The sequence below is a fragment of the Parasteatoda tepidariorum genome, chromosome X2 (genome assembly GCF_043381705.1).
Source record: "Parasteatoda tepidariorum isolate YZ-2023 chromosome X2, CAS_Ptep_4.0, whole genome shotgun sequence".
NCBI classification, from domain to species: Eukaryota; Metazoa; Arthropoda; class Arachnida; order Araneae; family Theridiidae; genus Parasteatoda; species Parasteatoda tepidariorum.
This window is the reverse complement of record NC_092215.1, coordinates 7,083,167-7,098,042: the sequence shown is the minus strand read 5'-3', so window position 1 is coordinate 7,098,042 and position 14,876 is coordinate 7,083,167. Positions and strand designations below refer to the sequence as shown.

The window sequence follows — 14,876 nt, the reverse complement described above, 5'->3', positions numbered from 1 at the left end:
GCTCTCCATCGTAGTTCTTCAGGCAAATGATGCCTAGAGGTCATTATTACGAATTGGCTATCTCAGATTTTCAATGTCGCAATCACAGTAAAATTTGTGTGCTTTCTCTCAAACTTGGACTTTTATGCTCCAGGCAGATGACGTAAGCCGAGTGCAGCGCCACTAATTTGCATATTGCAATTTTACTCAGCTACTCTTAGTGGACAACATATGCAAATTTTGCACGGTTTGGCTTACTTTTGAAAGAGCTATCGCTATTTTTGTGATTTTTCCTTAATTTATGATAACCAGTGTATATATATATATACACTTTTACAGATTTTAAAATTTTCATTTCCTCCTTTTTTTAAAAATATTTTTTTGGCACAAATAAACTTATAGTAATTGGTTAATTTTCATTATGAAATTGAATTAGTTGTATCATGGAATGTCCATTAAGTTTTGATAGTTAAGTTGATATTCAAAAATCGAATTAAATCTACAAAATACTGGGTGCTCACTAAAAATTATTCTTAACACGTATTTTTTAAAATTTTGCTGAAGCAATTAATTGCATTGCAGTGGAGCAGAATGAAACGCTTCATATCTTGATTCATAAGTGAATTTTAATTAAATAATACACAAAAAGCATTTCAGTCAATCATAATTAGCTTTTACTTTCAAGCCAAATAGTCAACCTAATTAATAATTATTTCGGCCTTGATGATTTTTAATTAACCATTTTTACCAGAGCAGAAGCGTTCACTTTCATTTAGTAAATAGGGGCCTTTTTTTTTATTTCGTTTCGACAATTTAACAATTATTTTTTAAGAATTTAAGATGCGTATTAAATAATGAATATTAAATATAAATTAATTGAATGCATATTATGTTTAAGGAAAATAGATGCAAGTTAAATTTAAATAAAACTGATCCAGTAAATGCTTCTAAGTAATATAAAATGATACATTAAAAATTAAAATCCTTCTATTTTTATATCATGTCTTAGAATATTGAAGGTTCTTCTTTTGTAATAAGAAATAATATAAATTGATGTTTCGCAAACTTTCAATAATCAGTGATGCCCTTTCCCATAAAACACGTGATTTGTTGTCTCGCTGAATTTATACAGGTTATGAAGTGATAAAGAATTTTAAGTCTCATTTTATCTTTCTATTTCTTTTCGACATTGCAGCACTTTCAAATAGTCTGATATCTATCAGAATTTAATCATTAAAAGTGAAACCTAAGGCATCGTTGGAATGCTTTGAAAATTCTTGAAATTTAAATTCTCTCAGATTGTCTACTAAAAATCTTTCCCTAGCTCATTGCCGCTTATTCTGCAGAATGTATTTAAGATTATTAATATATTTACAACCTATTCTTCTCAAATAATTTTTTTTTTCCTTAAAAGCTTCTTAATTTAATTTTGCTTAGTTTATTCCAAAAAGGAGATTCCAAAAAGTTGTCTTTTATCGAATTGTTTTCTAAAAAATCTTTTTCTCTACTTTATAGCATTATTTTTTGACTAAAATAAAGCATTCCAAAACAAGTTTTACAATACAGTAAATCTATAAGGGTGTATTTATATATTTAGGATTGTAACCTTATTAACAACCTATTCTTCTGAAATTATTTTTAAACTTAAATATGTCTTAATTTAACTAATTTTATTCGGCGAAAAAGGTAAGAAAAAATTGAAAATTAGGAAAAAGTTTCCCTTAACAGAATCATTTTTTCAAATTTTCTTTTCTTAACGTTAAAGCATTATTTTTGACAAAAATAGCACCTTCCAAAAAATTTTATAAAACAAAGTTATTCTGCAGGTTATATTTAGTATTGCTACTCTATTAACAACCTATTCTTCTGAAATTATTTTTAAACTTAAATATGTCTTAATTTGACTCATTTTATTCCACAAAAGACGAAAAAGGTAAGAAAAAATTGAAAATTAGGAAAAAAGTTTCCTTTTATAGAATAATTTTTCCAAATTTTTTTTTCTTAACGTTAAAGTATTATTTTTGACAAAAAAAACGCGTTCTTCCAAAAATTTTTATAAAACAAAGTTATTCTGCAGGTTATATTAAGGATTGTTACTCTATTAACAACCTATTCTTTTGAAATGATATTTTAATCTGAAAGTGTCTAAATTTGACTTATTTTATGCCACAAAAGTAAAAAAAAAATAATAAAGGAAATAAATAAAAAATTAGAAAATAATTTTAAAAATCCACCCTTTATAGAATTTTTTCTTCAGATATATTTTTATTAACTCCATATTTTTAATTAAAATAACGCATATCAAAACACCACCTTTTAGATTGAAATTATTCTACAGGATTTATTTAGGATTGTTACTATATTTTTAATCTTCTGGAGTAAAATTTATTCCAAAGCTGTTTAAATTTGATTTTACTTCGTGAGAAAAAACTCCCGAAAAATCATCATTTTTAGAAGCATTTTTCCAGAATTCTGTTTATTATTATTATTCTGTTTTTTTTTTTGTTCCGTATCAGGTTAAAAAAATCAACAAACGTTTTCTCTCGCATTTAACAGTTCGAATATCATTTTTTTTAATGGTTATTTACCTAGTTTGGTTAAATATGGTGAAATAACAGTTAAATAAATTTCCATTTAACCATTTTTACACAGAAATTTTTAACAGTGTACCTTAATAATTCATAATTACATCGTGAACGAATTCGGAGAAAAAAAATGGACCTTAAGACAGATGTATTTTACTTTCATTTACATTTTAATACTAAATGTACAAGTATTTTCCCCCCTTTCTAAGATTAATACTTCTTACTACTGATTGTAGGTAATGCTTCTTAATGTTATTTTTTGTTTTCCCTACATTAAACACAATTAATTGTTTGAAAGTTGGTATACGATAATGGCTAATCAGTGATAATCGTAAATTGAGTATAAACCTTCTATGTAAATAATGACAGAAAATGCAATTTTTACTAAAAAATGAGTAGCTCAGAAGTAGGTAAACTCACAAATACAATAAAGCATTAAAATACGACAAATCATTTAAATAAACTTAATTAGCTTTTGTTGGTTACTTTTAAATATTGCGTAAAAATATGATAAAATTTAATTTTTAGTTGTAAAATATTCTAATCGTGTATTTTTTCACTCTTTGGTCACTAAACGAAATCCACTAGAATCAAATAATAAGATATTTATGTTCCATAAAACTTTCTAAAAGGCTACTTGAATTGAATTTCTTATGATTTAATGAATCGAATTTCTTATGATTTCTTATTGCAATTAAAAGCTTTGACTAACGAGCATAAATACACTTATATTTTTATATAGACAATCGTTTTCTGAAGGCGAGGCAAGCAGAAAAATTATCTTAAAATATAATTTGTTAAGTGATAAAATTATTGTATTAAATGTTGGGCAATATATGCTGAGTAATGTAAGCAAGGAAGAAACAAAAAATTTTCTAGAAATTTTTATTCATTTAAAATCAGCTAGTAGCATAAAACAACCGGGAAAATTATAATTATGATGAAATTTTAACGCATACGTTAATGATGAAAATAAATAAATCGCTTAGCTAATTTTTTCTACAAGTAAAGTTTGAGATAGTGGAGTATTTTTCTACATGAAGTGTATTTCGAACTTTTGTGATATTGGTCTCGTTTTTTAGAAACACAATAGCACTTAATGGTTAAGTGCATTTGACAAATTTTAGCATTTTCCATTCTAAAAAAACAATGAATAGTTTTCTGATAATTTTATCAATAAGTTCTTCAAAAATAAAAGTAATTTAATCTGATTAAACTCATTTTAGTGAATAAACGCGCTAAATGTTAAGATTGGATAAGATATGCAAAAAGTATTTATATCATATTTTTTAATTTTAACTATTGTTTCATCCATAACTCTTTATTTTAACATCATTCATATCTTTATTGCAGATTTTTCAAATGGATAAGATATGCAATAAGTATTTATAACATTATTTATAGATTTTGACGATTATGGTATTCCCCGCAATTTTTTTTATTTGAAATAAATTCGTATCATAAGCGTGTGTATGTTAAAATATAACGTGAATATTAAGTCATTTTGTTTCTAATTTTCCGGCAAAAGCTTTTCGAATTAACGTTATTCACAAAAGCTTTTGTGACGATGTTACTCTGAGTGAAGAGGTAAAGTGGTTTAAGTCCATTGATAACAGTTTTAAGACAACCAATTTAGTTAATTTACGTTAGTTGAAATTCATAGTGATTTAAAAAAATTTCATTCAATTGATTTTAGGGGCTGAGTTCACTATTGATCTGAAAACATGCACTTTAAACAAGTATTAATCTGTAATAAACAATCTTTTCTTCATATTTTTGATTTATTATTTTTAACGCGCCATAAATTAAGGAATGCAAATCACTATGTTATTGAAAAGACAAGTATTAATTGAGGGATAGTTTCTCAATTATCAAATTTTAAGAAAATTATATATTTAAAATTCGATTTCGCAAGAACTATTCGACCGATTTCATTCAAATTTTGTATTTCGACTTATAAAATTACGTTCTTTAAAATAGTAATGAGAAAAATTAGCATACCTTGCAAATTAAATTTTTTCGACTATTATTAAATAAGTTAAAATTAAATTTTTTCGGCTATTTTTAAATAGCAGATGGTTTTTCAGATTATGAAGATGTGAGCATATACTAAGACAAATATTAAAATTTTTTCATTTGCCCGAGATAATTTGGGATAGTAAACTGATGGTAAATTAAATATTTTTTACACGTAAAAAAATAAAAATTTCAACTTAGAATTTGTGTATTATGTTTTGTTTTAGTACCTTGTATTTATTAATGAAATAAAAAAATATGTTGATTTTATGCATATTTTTTCAAAAAAAATTGGTACGAGAAGCGGTTTACATGTAAGAATGAAACACGCTTTATGATTTTTTAAAATCCATCGAGTGGATCTTTAATAACAAAATCATATCCAAAATCAAAAAATATTATTTTAGTGTCTCCAAAATGAATTCATATGTTTTTGTAGAAACAAATCTATGATGAAATTATTCTTTATGCTGATAACTGTATTATCTTTTCAGTGAACAAATTCGTATGCTTTATCTAGAAGATGATAATCATATATCAGATAGCAAATCAGATAGTAAATCATATATAAATTAAGTTAAAAGCAAAATCGTATGCAAAATCATAATTTCAAAAATTATTTTTCAGTGTCTTCAAAACGAATTAATATTTCTTTTCTAAAATCAACTGCATGTTAATATCCAATTAAGTGCAATTAAAAATATGAGAATTTAATGCAATAACAACAGAAATAATACATTTATAATAGTATTTTATTAAAATAATAAACTAAAACAATATTCTAAAAAAATGGATTACATAATCTGAGATATTTTTGATTGATCGTAAATATGGTAAATACATGGTTGACATTTTCTGAAATTGACGTCGATTTATTTCGCCAACACAGACAGCATCGTTGCTGGATCACAGTTCCGAGAATATAAACAATAAAAACATAAAAAATAAAATAACAAACTCAACAATAACTACTTCTAGATTAACAACTCCGAAGAAGCTAACTTCGTCTACACTGCTCTCAGTCACTAACACTAGTTTAGTGAAGAATTTATCCTTCAAGGGCTGAAAATACGACGTCTGTTCTGGTTATCATTCTCTTCAGAAGGATACGTAAGGACAGCTTCATTAATGGCTCTTGCAACATATTCAACATTTTTGTCATTAAGACCACAAATGTTGATTCGGCCAGCTGTTGGCAAATAGATGTGATACTGCTGGATAAGGAACTTTACCTGTTTTTCTGCAATAACCAAATTTGTATTATTTAATTATCAGTTCTATTAGTTTAAAAAAAAGAAAGAAAATGAAAGATGATAAAAATGTAATGTCTACTGAAATCTGCTATGGGAACTATATAATTAAATCCCACTAGAATCCAAAATAGCTACGAAATTCTTCAACAGATAGCACCACTGCCAAATAACTATAAAACCATGTTTTCTGTTGTATACCTGCTTTTCAGTTTTAGTTTAGTATTTTCAGTTCAGTTGAAGTATTTTCACTGGAGTTTATTAAATTTGTGGTCAGATTGCACCAAACTGTTGCTTCAATTAGCGCTAATTTTGAAATGATAAATTTTAATGAGATTTGCAACTAATTTTGTAATTTATGAGAATAAATTTCTGGTTTCCTTCGCTGAACGCAATTAACAGTATATTTTTGTTTTCCTTCATTTTTCTTTCATTAATTATTCAAATTATGGTCTTTCTTTGACCAGTTCTTAAACATTTAGGATGAACACTTTAACACCTAATAATTTTCAAATTTACCACGATATTAATATGGGCAAAGTTGAACCATATTATCACAGAACCTTATTATCATAGAACCATAGTCATAGAACCATATTATCATAGAATATTATAATATTATCAATCTAATTATCATAGAACCATATTATCATAGAATACGACACCATAGTTCAAGGTTTTATTATGATGTAATATGATTATACTAAAGGGTTATGTGGTGGTTATATTATATGCCAATATTATATCGATTTAACTTTATGTAATGAAATTAAGTTAAATATATTTTCTTGAGAGTGTAACCAACGTGATAAACAATAAAAGCTAAAAGAAATAAGGTAGCTAAGTTATGTTGTAATCTTATGTTATATGTAAAATCAGCAACCTGTTAATGCATGCAAGTTTTCCCGTATTGTTTTGCTACTCTTACGTCTTTTCATACGTTTCTTCGCTTATTTTCCTATTTGACATGAGTTGGTTTTTTATATGTATTATTTTTTAAAATTATTTTATTGTCTTAAAGATTCATTAATGGTCTATTCCAGAAGAAATGAAAATTCATGTGGAATTTACTATGGTATTTACCCCTCAAAGAGCCTAATTTTTGTCTATTTTGTTTCTTTCTGGTGCTGTTGCGTTATTTGTTCACATGAATCTAATTTCATCAGTTAAATGAATTTAAAATTTGTTTCTATAATTTTTTTTTTATATATGAAAAACAAGTTTTAGGGGAAAAAAAGTTTTATTTCTAAAATTAACTTGACTTACAGTTCCTGGTCAAATTATTAGACGCGCTATGAGATTCTATGTAAAATATTGATCACCAGGTGATACTAAACAGTTTTATTGTTTTTACGCGACCTGTCTGCACTTGTTTACGTTTGTGTATCCATTGGTTAAATTAGACGATTTATAATATAAATTCGACGACTGGATACATTATATAAATATAGAATATTTGTTATATCAGGTATTACATTAGTATATTATAATAAATAGACCAAATTATTAGACCCGCTATGAGATTCTATGTAAAATATTAATTACCAGGTGATACTAAACAGTTTTATTGTTTTTACGCTACCCGTCTGCACTTGTTTACGTTCGTGTATCCATTGGTTAAATTAGACGATTTATAATATAAATTCGACGACTGGATACATTATATAAATACAGAATATTTGTTATATCTGGTATTACATTAGTATATTATAATAAATAGACCAAATTATTAGACCCGCTATGAGATTCTATGTAAAATATTAATTACCAGGTGATACTAAACAGTTTTATTGTTTTTACGCTACCCGTCTGCACTTGTTTACGTTCGTGTATCCATTGGTTAAATTAGACGATTTATAATATAAATTCGACGACTGGATACATTATATAAATACAGAATATTTGTTATATCTGGTATTACATTAGTATATTATAATAAATAGACCAAATTATTAGACCCGCTATGAGATTCTATGTAAAATATTAATTACCAGGTGATACTAAACAGTTTTATTGTTTTTACGCTACCCGTCTGCACTTGTTTACGTTCGTGTATCCATTGGTTAAATTAGACGATTTATAATATAAATTCGACGACTGGATACATTATATAAATACAGAATATTTGTTATATCTGGTATTACATTAGTATATTATAATAAATAGACCAAATTATTAGACCCGCTATGAGATTCTATGTAAAATATTAATTACCAGGTGATACTAAACAGTTTTATTGTTTTTACGCTACCCGTCTGCACTTGTTTACGTTCGTGTATCCATTGGTTAAATTAGACGATTTATAATATAAATTCGACGACTGGATACATTATATAAATACAGAATATTTGTTATATCTGGTATTACATTAGTATATTATAATAAATAGACCAAATTATTAGACCCGCTATGAGATTCTATGTAAAATATTAATTACCAGGTGATACTAAACAGTTTTATTGTTTTTACGCTACCCGTCTGCACTTGTTTACGTTCGTGTATCCATTGGTTAAATTAGACGATTTATAATATAAATTCGACGACTGGATACATTATATAAATACAGAATATTTGTTATATCTGGTATTACATTAGTATATTATAATAAATAGACCAAATTATTAGACCCGCTATGAGATTCTATGTAAAATATTAATTACCAGGTGATACTAAACAGTTTTATTGTTTTTACGCTACCCGTCTGCACTTGTTTACGTTCGTGTATCCATTGGTTAAATTAGACGATTTATAATATAAATTCGACGACTGGATACATTATATAAATACAGAATATTTGTTATATCTGGTATTACATTAGTATATTATAATAAATAGACCAAATTATTAGACCCGCTATGAGATTCTATGTAAAATATTAATTACCAGGTGATACTAAACAGTTTTATTGTTTTTACGCTACCCGTCTGCACTTGTTTACGTTCGTGTATCCATTGGTTAAATTAGACGATTTATAATATAAATTCGACGACTGGATACATTATATAAATACAGAATATTTGTTATATCTGGTATTACATTAGTATATTATAATAAATAGACCAAATTATTAGACCCGCTATGAGATTCTATGTAAAATATTAATTACCAGGTGATACTAAACAGTTTTATTGTTTTTACGCTACCCGTCTGCACTTGTTTACGTTCGTGTATCCATTGGTTAAATTAGACGATTTATAATATAAATTCGACGACTGGATACATTATATAAATACAGAATATTTGTTATATCTGGTATTACATTAGTATATTATAATAAATAGACCAAATTATTAGACCCGCTATGAGATTCTATGTAAAATATTAATTACCAGGTGATACTAAACAGTTTTATTGTTTTTACGCTACCCGTCTGCACTTGTTTACGTTCGTGTATCCATTGGTTAAATTAGACGATTTATAATATAAATTCGACGACTGGATACATTATATAAATACAGAATATTTGTTATATCTGGTATTACATTAGTATATTATAATAAATAGACCAAATTATTAGACCCGCTATGAGATTCTATGTAAAATATTAATTACCAGGTGATACTAAACAGTTTTATTGTTTTTACGCTACCCGTCTGCACTTGTTTACGTTCGTGTATCCATTGGTTAAATTAGACGATTTATAATATAAATTCGACGACTGGATACATTATATAAATACAGAATATTTGTTATATCTGGTATTATATTAGTATATTATAATAAATAGACCAAATTATTAGACGCACTGTAGTGCTTTAATAATTGCACGTTTGCCACGCGTTTATAGGCAATACTTTTGTATTTAAAAATACATATAATGGATTTTTATTCGGGAGATTTTTTTATATACTTCTTATTTACATTTATTTTTAGCGTATTGTAGTAAAGTGTTAACCAATTGATATACGAACGTAAACAAGTGCAAACGGGTTAGATCGGCGTAAAAACAATAAAGCTGAATAACATCACCTGATAATTATGCTTTTACTTAGAGCCTTATAGTGAGTCTAATAATTTGGCCAGGTGCTGTATTTAAAATAATTTATAGTTAATTTCTATTTATAACTAAATAAGAAAAATTTTCATTCGATAATTTTTAAATTTTTTTTTAATAATCAAAATTATAATTACTGCATTCAGTTGTAATTAGTCCAGTGGTTTTCTCGCAGTGTGACCACAAATTTTTGAAAGCACATATTTAACACTTAATAAATATAATTTTATAATTTAATATGTTGAAACATTTGATAAATATTAGTCTTAATAAATATACGCACACTTAATAAATATACGTTTGTAAAATGTCGATGACAAAGAAACCGTTTGCTGGTAAAATCAACATCCGATTGAGCAATGGCATTTTTTGCTCGACCCTCGGAACAAAACAAAGCCATTTCGGCTTTACAGTATGTAGTTTGTTTATTTAACTGACGATTATATACTTATAAACTTATTTTATACTTTGCGTGAAAACTGTGGTGTAATATTTCTTCGAATTAGAAATTAAACAATCTAAAAATTTGTGTTAAGGAACACTTTATTTTAAGTTAACACCACAAATGAAACGTTCAATTACACTTTATTCAAGTCAAATGTGGAGTAGTCATTGTGTAAATACCGATAATGAAGAAATCGCAAATCGCGGTTCTGGGCATTCATACTATTTGTGAATCATTACCACTTTTGAAAACTCCAATTTCGCATACTTAGGACGATTACAAGATGAGATGGCGTGGTTTTGTTCTCGTCTTCTTTGGCACTATGCATCTACAGAAGAAAACGTTCGCGCTTTCAAAACGTACGCATGTTTTTAGTCGTGCAATAAGGATAATTATACATTAATTTTTAAATATTTGTCAATTATATTGAATATTTTTATAATATCGATTTTCTATCCGCCTTTGTTTTCATAAGCATAGTTCGAATTCATTGTAATATTCTTTCCTTCCTGTGTGTATGTTTGAATAACGAACTAATTTTATTTTAAGAATCAGTGTACATATGCATTCCAAATTATTCTTACTATATATTTTATAGTAACAATAACTTTACTAACTTTTGTTTGTATTATATATTAATTTGTATTGCATATTAATTTGCATTATATATTAATTTGTATTATATATTAATTTGCATTATATATTAATTTGTATTATATATTATATTGTTTGTATTATATATAAATGTAATAGTAAATCTTAGATTTACTGAATACTTTACGTTAAGTAGTGTTAAAAGAGCATTCCTAGAGCTTCCTTGGTTTTATCTTTAATTCTTAGTGTTGCAAAACATTAAAAACAAAGAGTTATCTCTAGTGTTGCATTACACCACTTTGGTGCAAAGTAATTACTCCATTTTTAGTGTTAAGATCTAGGAATTTTTACTGTGTAGATTCTGTTAATTCATTTATTTTTGATTGTAAAAATTCGTTTAAATTTGATTTATAAAAAATACTTAAAACATTAGACTATTTTTAGAAATGGATGTCATCAATGAGTGGTTTATATAGTCGCTGTATAAAAAGTAAAACAAAAAGAAAAAAAAGAGAAAAAAAGAAGAAAGCAAATAAAAAAATATTTTCTCATGCCTGTAAGTCCAGAGTAACAGAACATTCCAATTTGGCGAGTGATATGATCCCAATTACCAGGAGTTCCCAACTCTTGAAGTTTTGTTCTTAAAGCCCATCTCATTCGCTTGATTCGGATGGCAATGGTTTTAATTTGATTTTTCCTGTAAATGAAGCATTCAATAAAATAACATATTTAGTTCATGAATGCCAAGCATAATAAAATTGGATCATTGCTTTAACTAAACTATGCGTCCATAATTAAAGATAGAGTTCCTTTATCTAAATAAAGTTTAAAATGTTACGGCCTACGGGTTTCCCATCTCATTTTCTGAATTCAAGTGGCAATGGTTTTAATTTCATTTTTCCTGCAAATGAAGCATTCAATAAAATTACATATTTAGTTCATGAATGTCAAGCATAATAAAATTGGATCATTGCTTTAACTGAACTATGCGTCCATAATTAACGATAGAGTTCCTTTATCTAAATAAAGTTTAGAATGTCACGTCCTACGGGTTTCCCATCTCATTTTCTGAATTCAAGTGGCAATGGTTTTAATTTAATTTTTTCTGCAAATGAAGCATTCAATAAAATTACATATTTAGTTCATGAATGCCAAGCATAATAAAATTGGATCATTGCTTTAACTGAACTATGCGTCCATAATTAAAGATAGAGTTCCATTATCTAAATAAAGTTTTTGAATGTTACGACCTACGGGTTTTCCATCTCATTTTCTGAATTCAAGTGGCAATGGTTTTAATTTCATTTTTCCTGCAAATGAAGCATTCAATAAAATTATATACTTAGTTCAGGAATGTCAAGCTGTGGAAAAAATTGGTATATTGTTTTATGCGTACTACTCGTCAATAAATAAAGATAGAGTTCCTATATCTAAACGAAGTTTAGAGAGTTACGACATTCGAGTAATGAGTGATTAAAAGTTACAATTTCCCGAAAAGAAACAAAACAAAATTTTTGTCCCGTTGATTAGACGAATCTAAGAATGACAAAGTTGTATTCCTTTTTCCTGCTTCTAAAATTAATCTTGACTTTCCAAAGAATCCATTATACGCTATAGAAGTAAATAATCATAGTTTAGCATTTAAAAACTGTGATAGATGTACTTTTAATCAAGTCATTAATGTTACCATATGCTAAATTTATGACAAAATATTCCTCGCTCAGAAGTCATTTCTAGTAGAAAATATTGCTAACGGACTAAAATTAAAGTTATAACTTTGTTTTTTAAAACTTAATCAATTATTTATGCAACATAAGTATGCCTTAATTAGTTGGTAAAAAAAGTAGCTAAACGTGGCTTGTTTTTTGACCAAGTGTGATAATTGGTATCGCTATAAATTCATTCATAACCCAAATCTATACGTTTTTGAAGTTATCTATCAAATAGGTTTAGTTTAGATTCAGAAATTCTAGCTAAGAGAGAAATAAGGTAATATCTGATAAAATCGTTTAGAAGAATCAAGTTATAACATATTTGAGGTACATAGTGATACGAAATGTTGAGGGATATTTTGAAAGAAATGTTCAAATATCTGGCTTGAAAACATTAATTCATTTTGCAAAGTCCTTAAATAAAGCGAGTCAAAAGTAAAGCAAGAAAAAGCTATAGCATTGGATAAATTGAAATCCAATCTCTTAGGCTTTATCAAATTATTATGTAATTATCCTAAACTTCTGTATTATGAAATGCTAAGTGGAGTTTTAAAAGAAATTCAAATTTCTGGGTTTAAAAATATTTGGGGTAAACTTCAAAAATATGAAATATTAATTTACTCTGCCAAGTGTTTTAAGTAATTTAGATTTCACCGAGAAAAATATTTTGGAAACAGATAACGGATATTTCTACGCATTCAACATTCTTTTCAAATATATTGAAATATCCATTAACATCAATTTCCAAGAAACTTATAAATTCGTTTCTAACACAATTTTTGATAGATATTTTTTTTAATATTACATAGCATTTTTTTTTATTTTAGCTTGAACTATCTTAATTCATTGTAAAACAAATTTGAGCGTTTTTGTCCTTCATATAAAACTATATGATCCTGTATATATAAAGGGTGCTTGTTTCATAGATCAAAAACAAAATGGTACATCTTGCAGAGTTTGTCTAAAGTAAGAACTCCCCCTGGCAATCGAGGTATAACTATTTCAAGTAGTGGTGTGGGGTCATTGTTTAGGACAGGATTTGGCTCGGCGAGAGAAATGGAATCTTTTTTTTCTGGTCTATCGTGTTAGCCCTAGAGTGAAGAGAAGCTACCCTCCCTGAAATTCCTGTTTCCATAGCAGCAGACTGCCTCACACTTTGTGGTGGAGGGAGTTCTTACCGTAAACAAACAATACCATTTTGTCGGACAGAAGTTGCTAGGTTCTAGTGAATTCTCCGTTCTAGCGTATCTAGTCTCGAAATTTCGGGAAGGTAAAAAATGTGTTTGTCGCCAAAATTTTTTCTCTAAAGTCGCCAAGATTGTGAAAATGGGCACCAAGTTCATTGAGAGCGCCATATTTTTTTTTGTCTATTAGTTGTTGTGCGCTTTTAAAATACGCACTGTCGTACTTTTTGAGTTATGGTGCGTGGTATACAAAAAATAATAACACATTCGTTATTTTAAGCTAAAAATAAACAAGTAACACATTATTTCATCTATAATCATTTTTCTTGCTGTAGAGTGTAATTTTCTTACCAGTCGTCAATGAGTTTGGGATCATTAAGTATTCTGGTTGCAATTCCAGCTCCGTGTCTTGGAGGGTTGCAATAATTCCCTCGAATCATCATTGTTATGTGTGAACGAACATTTGGTATCACTTTTGGATCCTTAAATACCAATGTCAGATTTCCCACTCTTTCGCCTGGAATATCAATACAAATATATGTAAATAAAAAGTAAATAACTGTATACAGTACATAAAAATAAAAGCGAACATCTTAAATAACTCTTGATCTAATCGTCATATTTTCACGTAGTAGGACTCAATCTTCATAGATCAGACCTAAAATTAAATACGCTAAATATGTAAATTAATTTGTGTAGGCTTCACTTTAAGTAATGAAATCAGATACAAAAACGTATTTTCACGGAATAAGCGTAACTTTCTTTCGACCTTGAAAATAAAGAGTTAGCCGCAATCTCTCGTTTATTTTAATTAAGAGCTAAAGAAAATGGATTTTAGCTATATTAACTTTAGAGTACACATTTTTTTAATCCATGTAGCTTTAAATGAAAAAATATCCAAAATTTGAAGGGAATATCATTCGATTAGTAGTGGAGCAATAAGAATTTAAAAAGAACACTTTTTTGAGATGGGGAAATACGCAAGGAGCTAAAGTAACAATAAGGGGGTCCAAACAACCGACTGTTCTTCTGTCAAAACTATTTGAACCATATTTTCCAGATTGGGGCTACCTCCATCCATTGGGGTATTGATTTTTTCTGGGAACTTGGAGAACTT

At 27.5% G+C, this 14,876-nt stretch overlaps 1 protein-coding gene across 1 annotated transcript in view; it reads right to left on the bottom strand.

The window, feature by feature from the left end:
• Nucleotides 1-5,319: 5,319 nt before the first annotated feature.
• LOC107455531 (aspartate aminotransferase, cytoplasmic) overlaps nt 5,320-14,876 on the bottom strand; it is a 41,519-nt gene continuing 31,962 nt past the window's right edge. The window contains exons 7-9 of the mRNA XM_021145482.3: nt 14,111-14,276; nt 11,418-11,560; nt 5,320-5,820 (exon numbers count right to left, since the gene is read on the bottom strand). Of these exons, the coding sequence (XP_021001141.1) occupies nt 5,636-5,820; nt 11,418-11,560; nt 14,111-14,276 (494 nt within the window). The 3' untranslated portion in view covers nt 5,320-5,635. The remainder of the gene's footprint in view (nt 5,821-11,417; nt 11,561-14,110; nt 14,277-14,876) is intronic.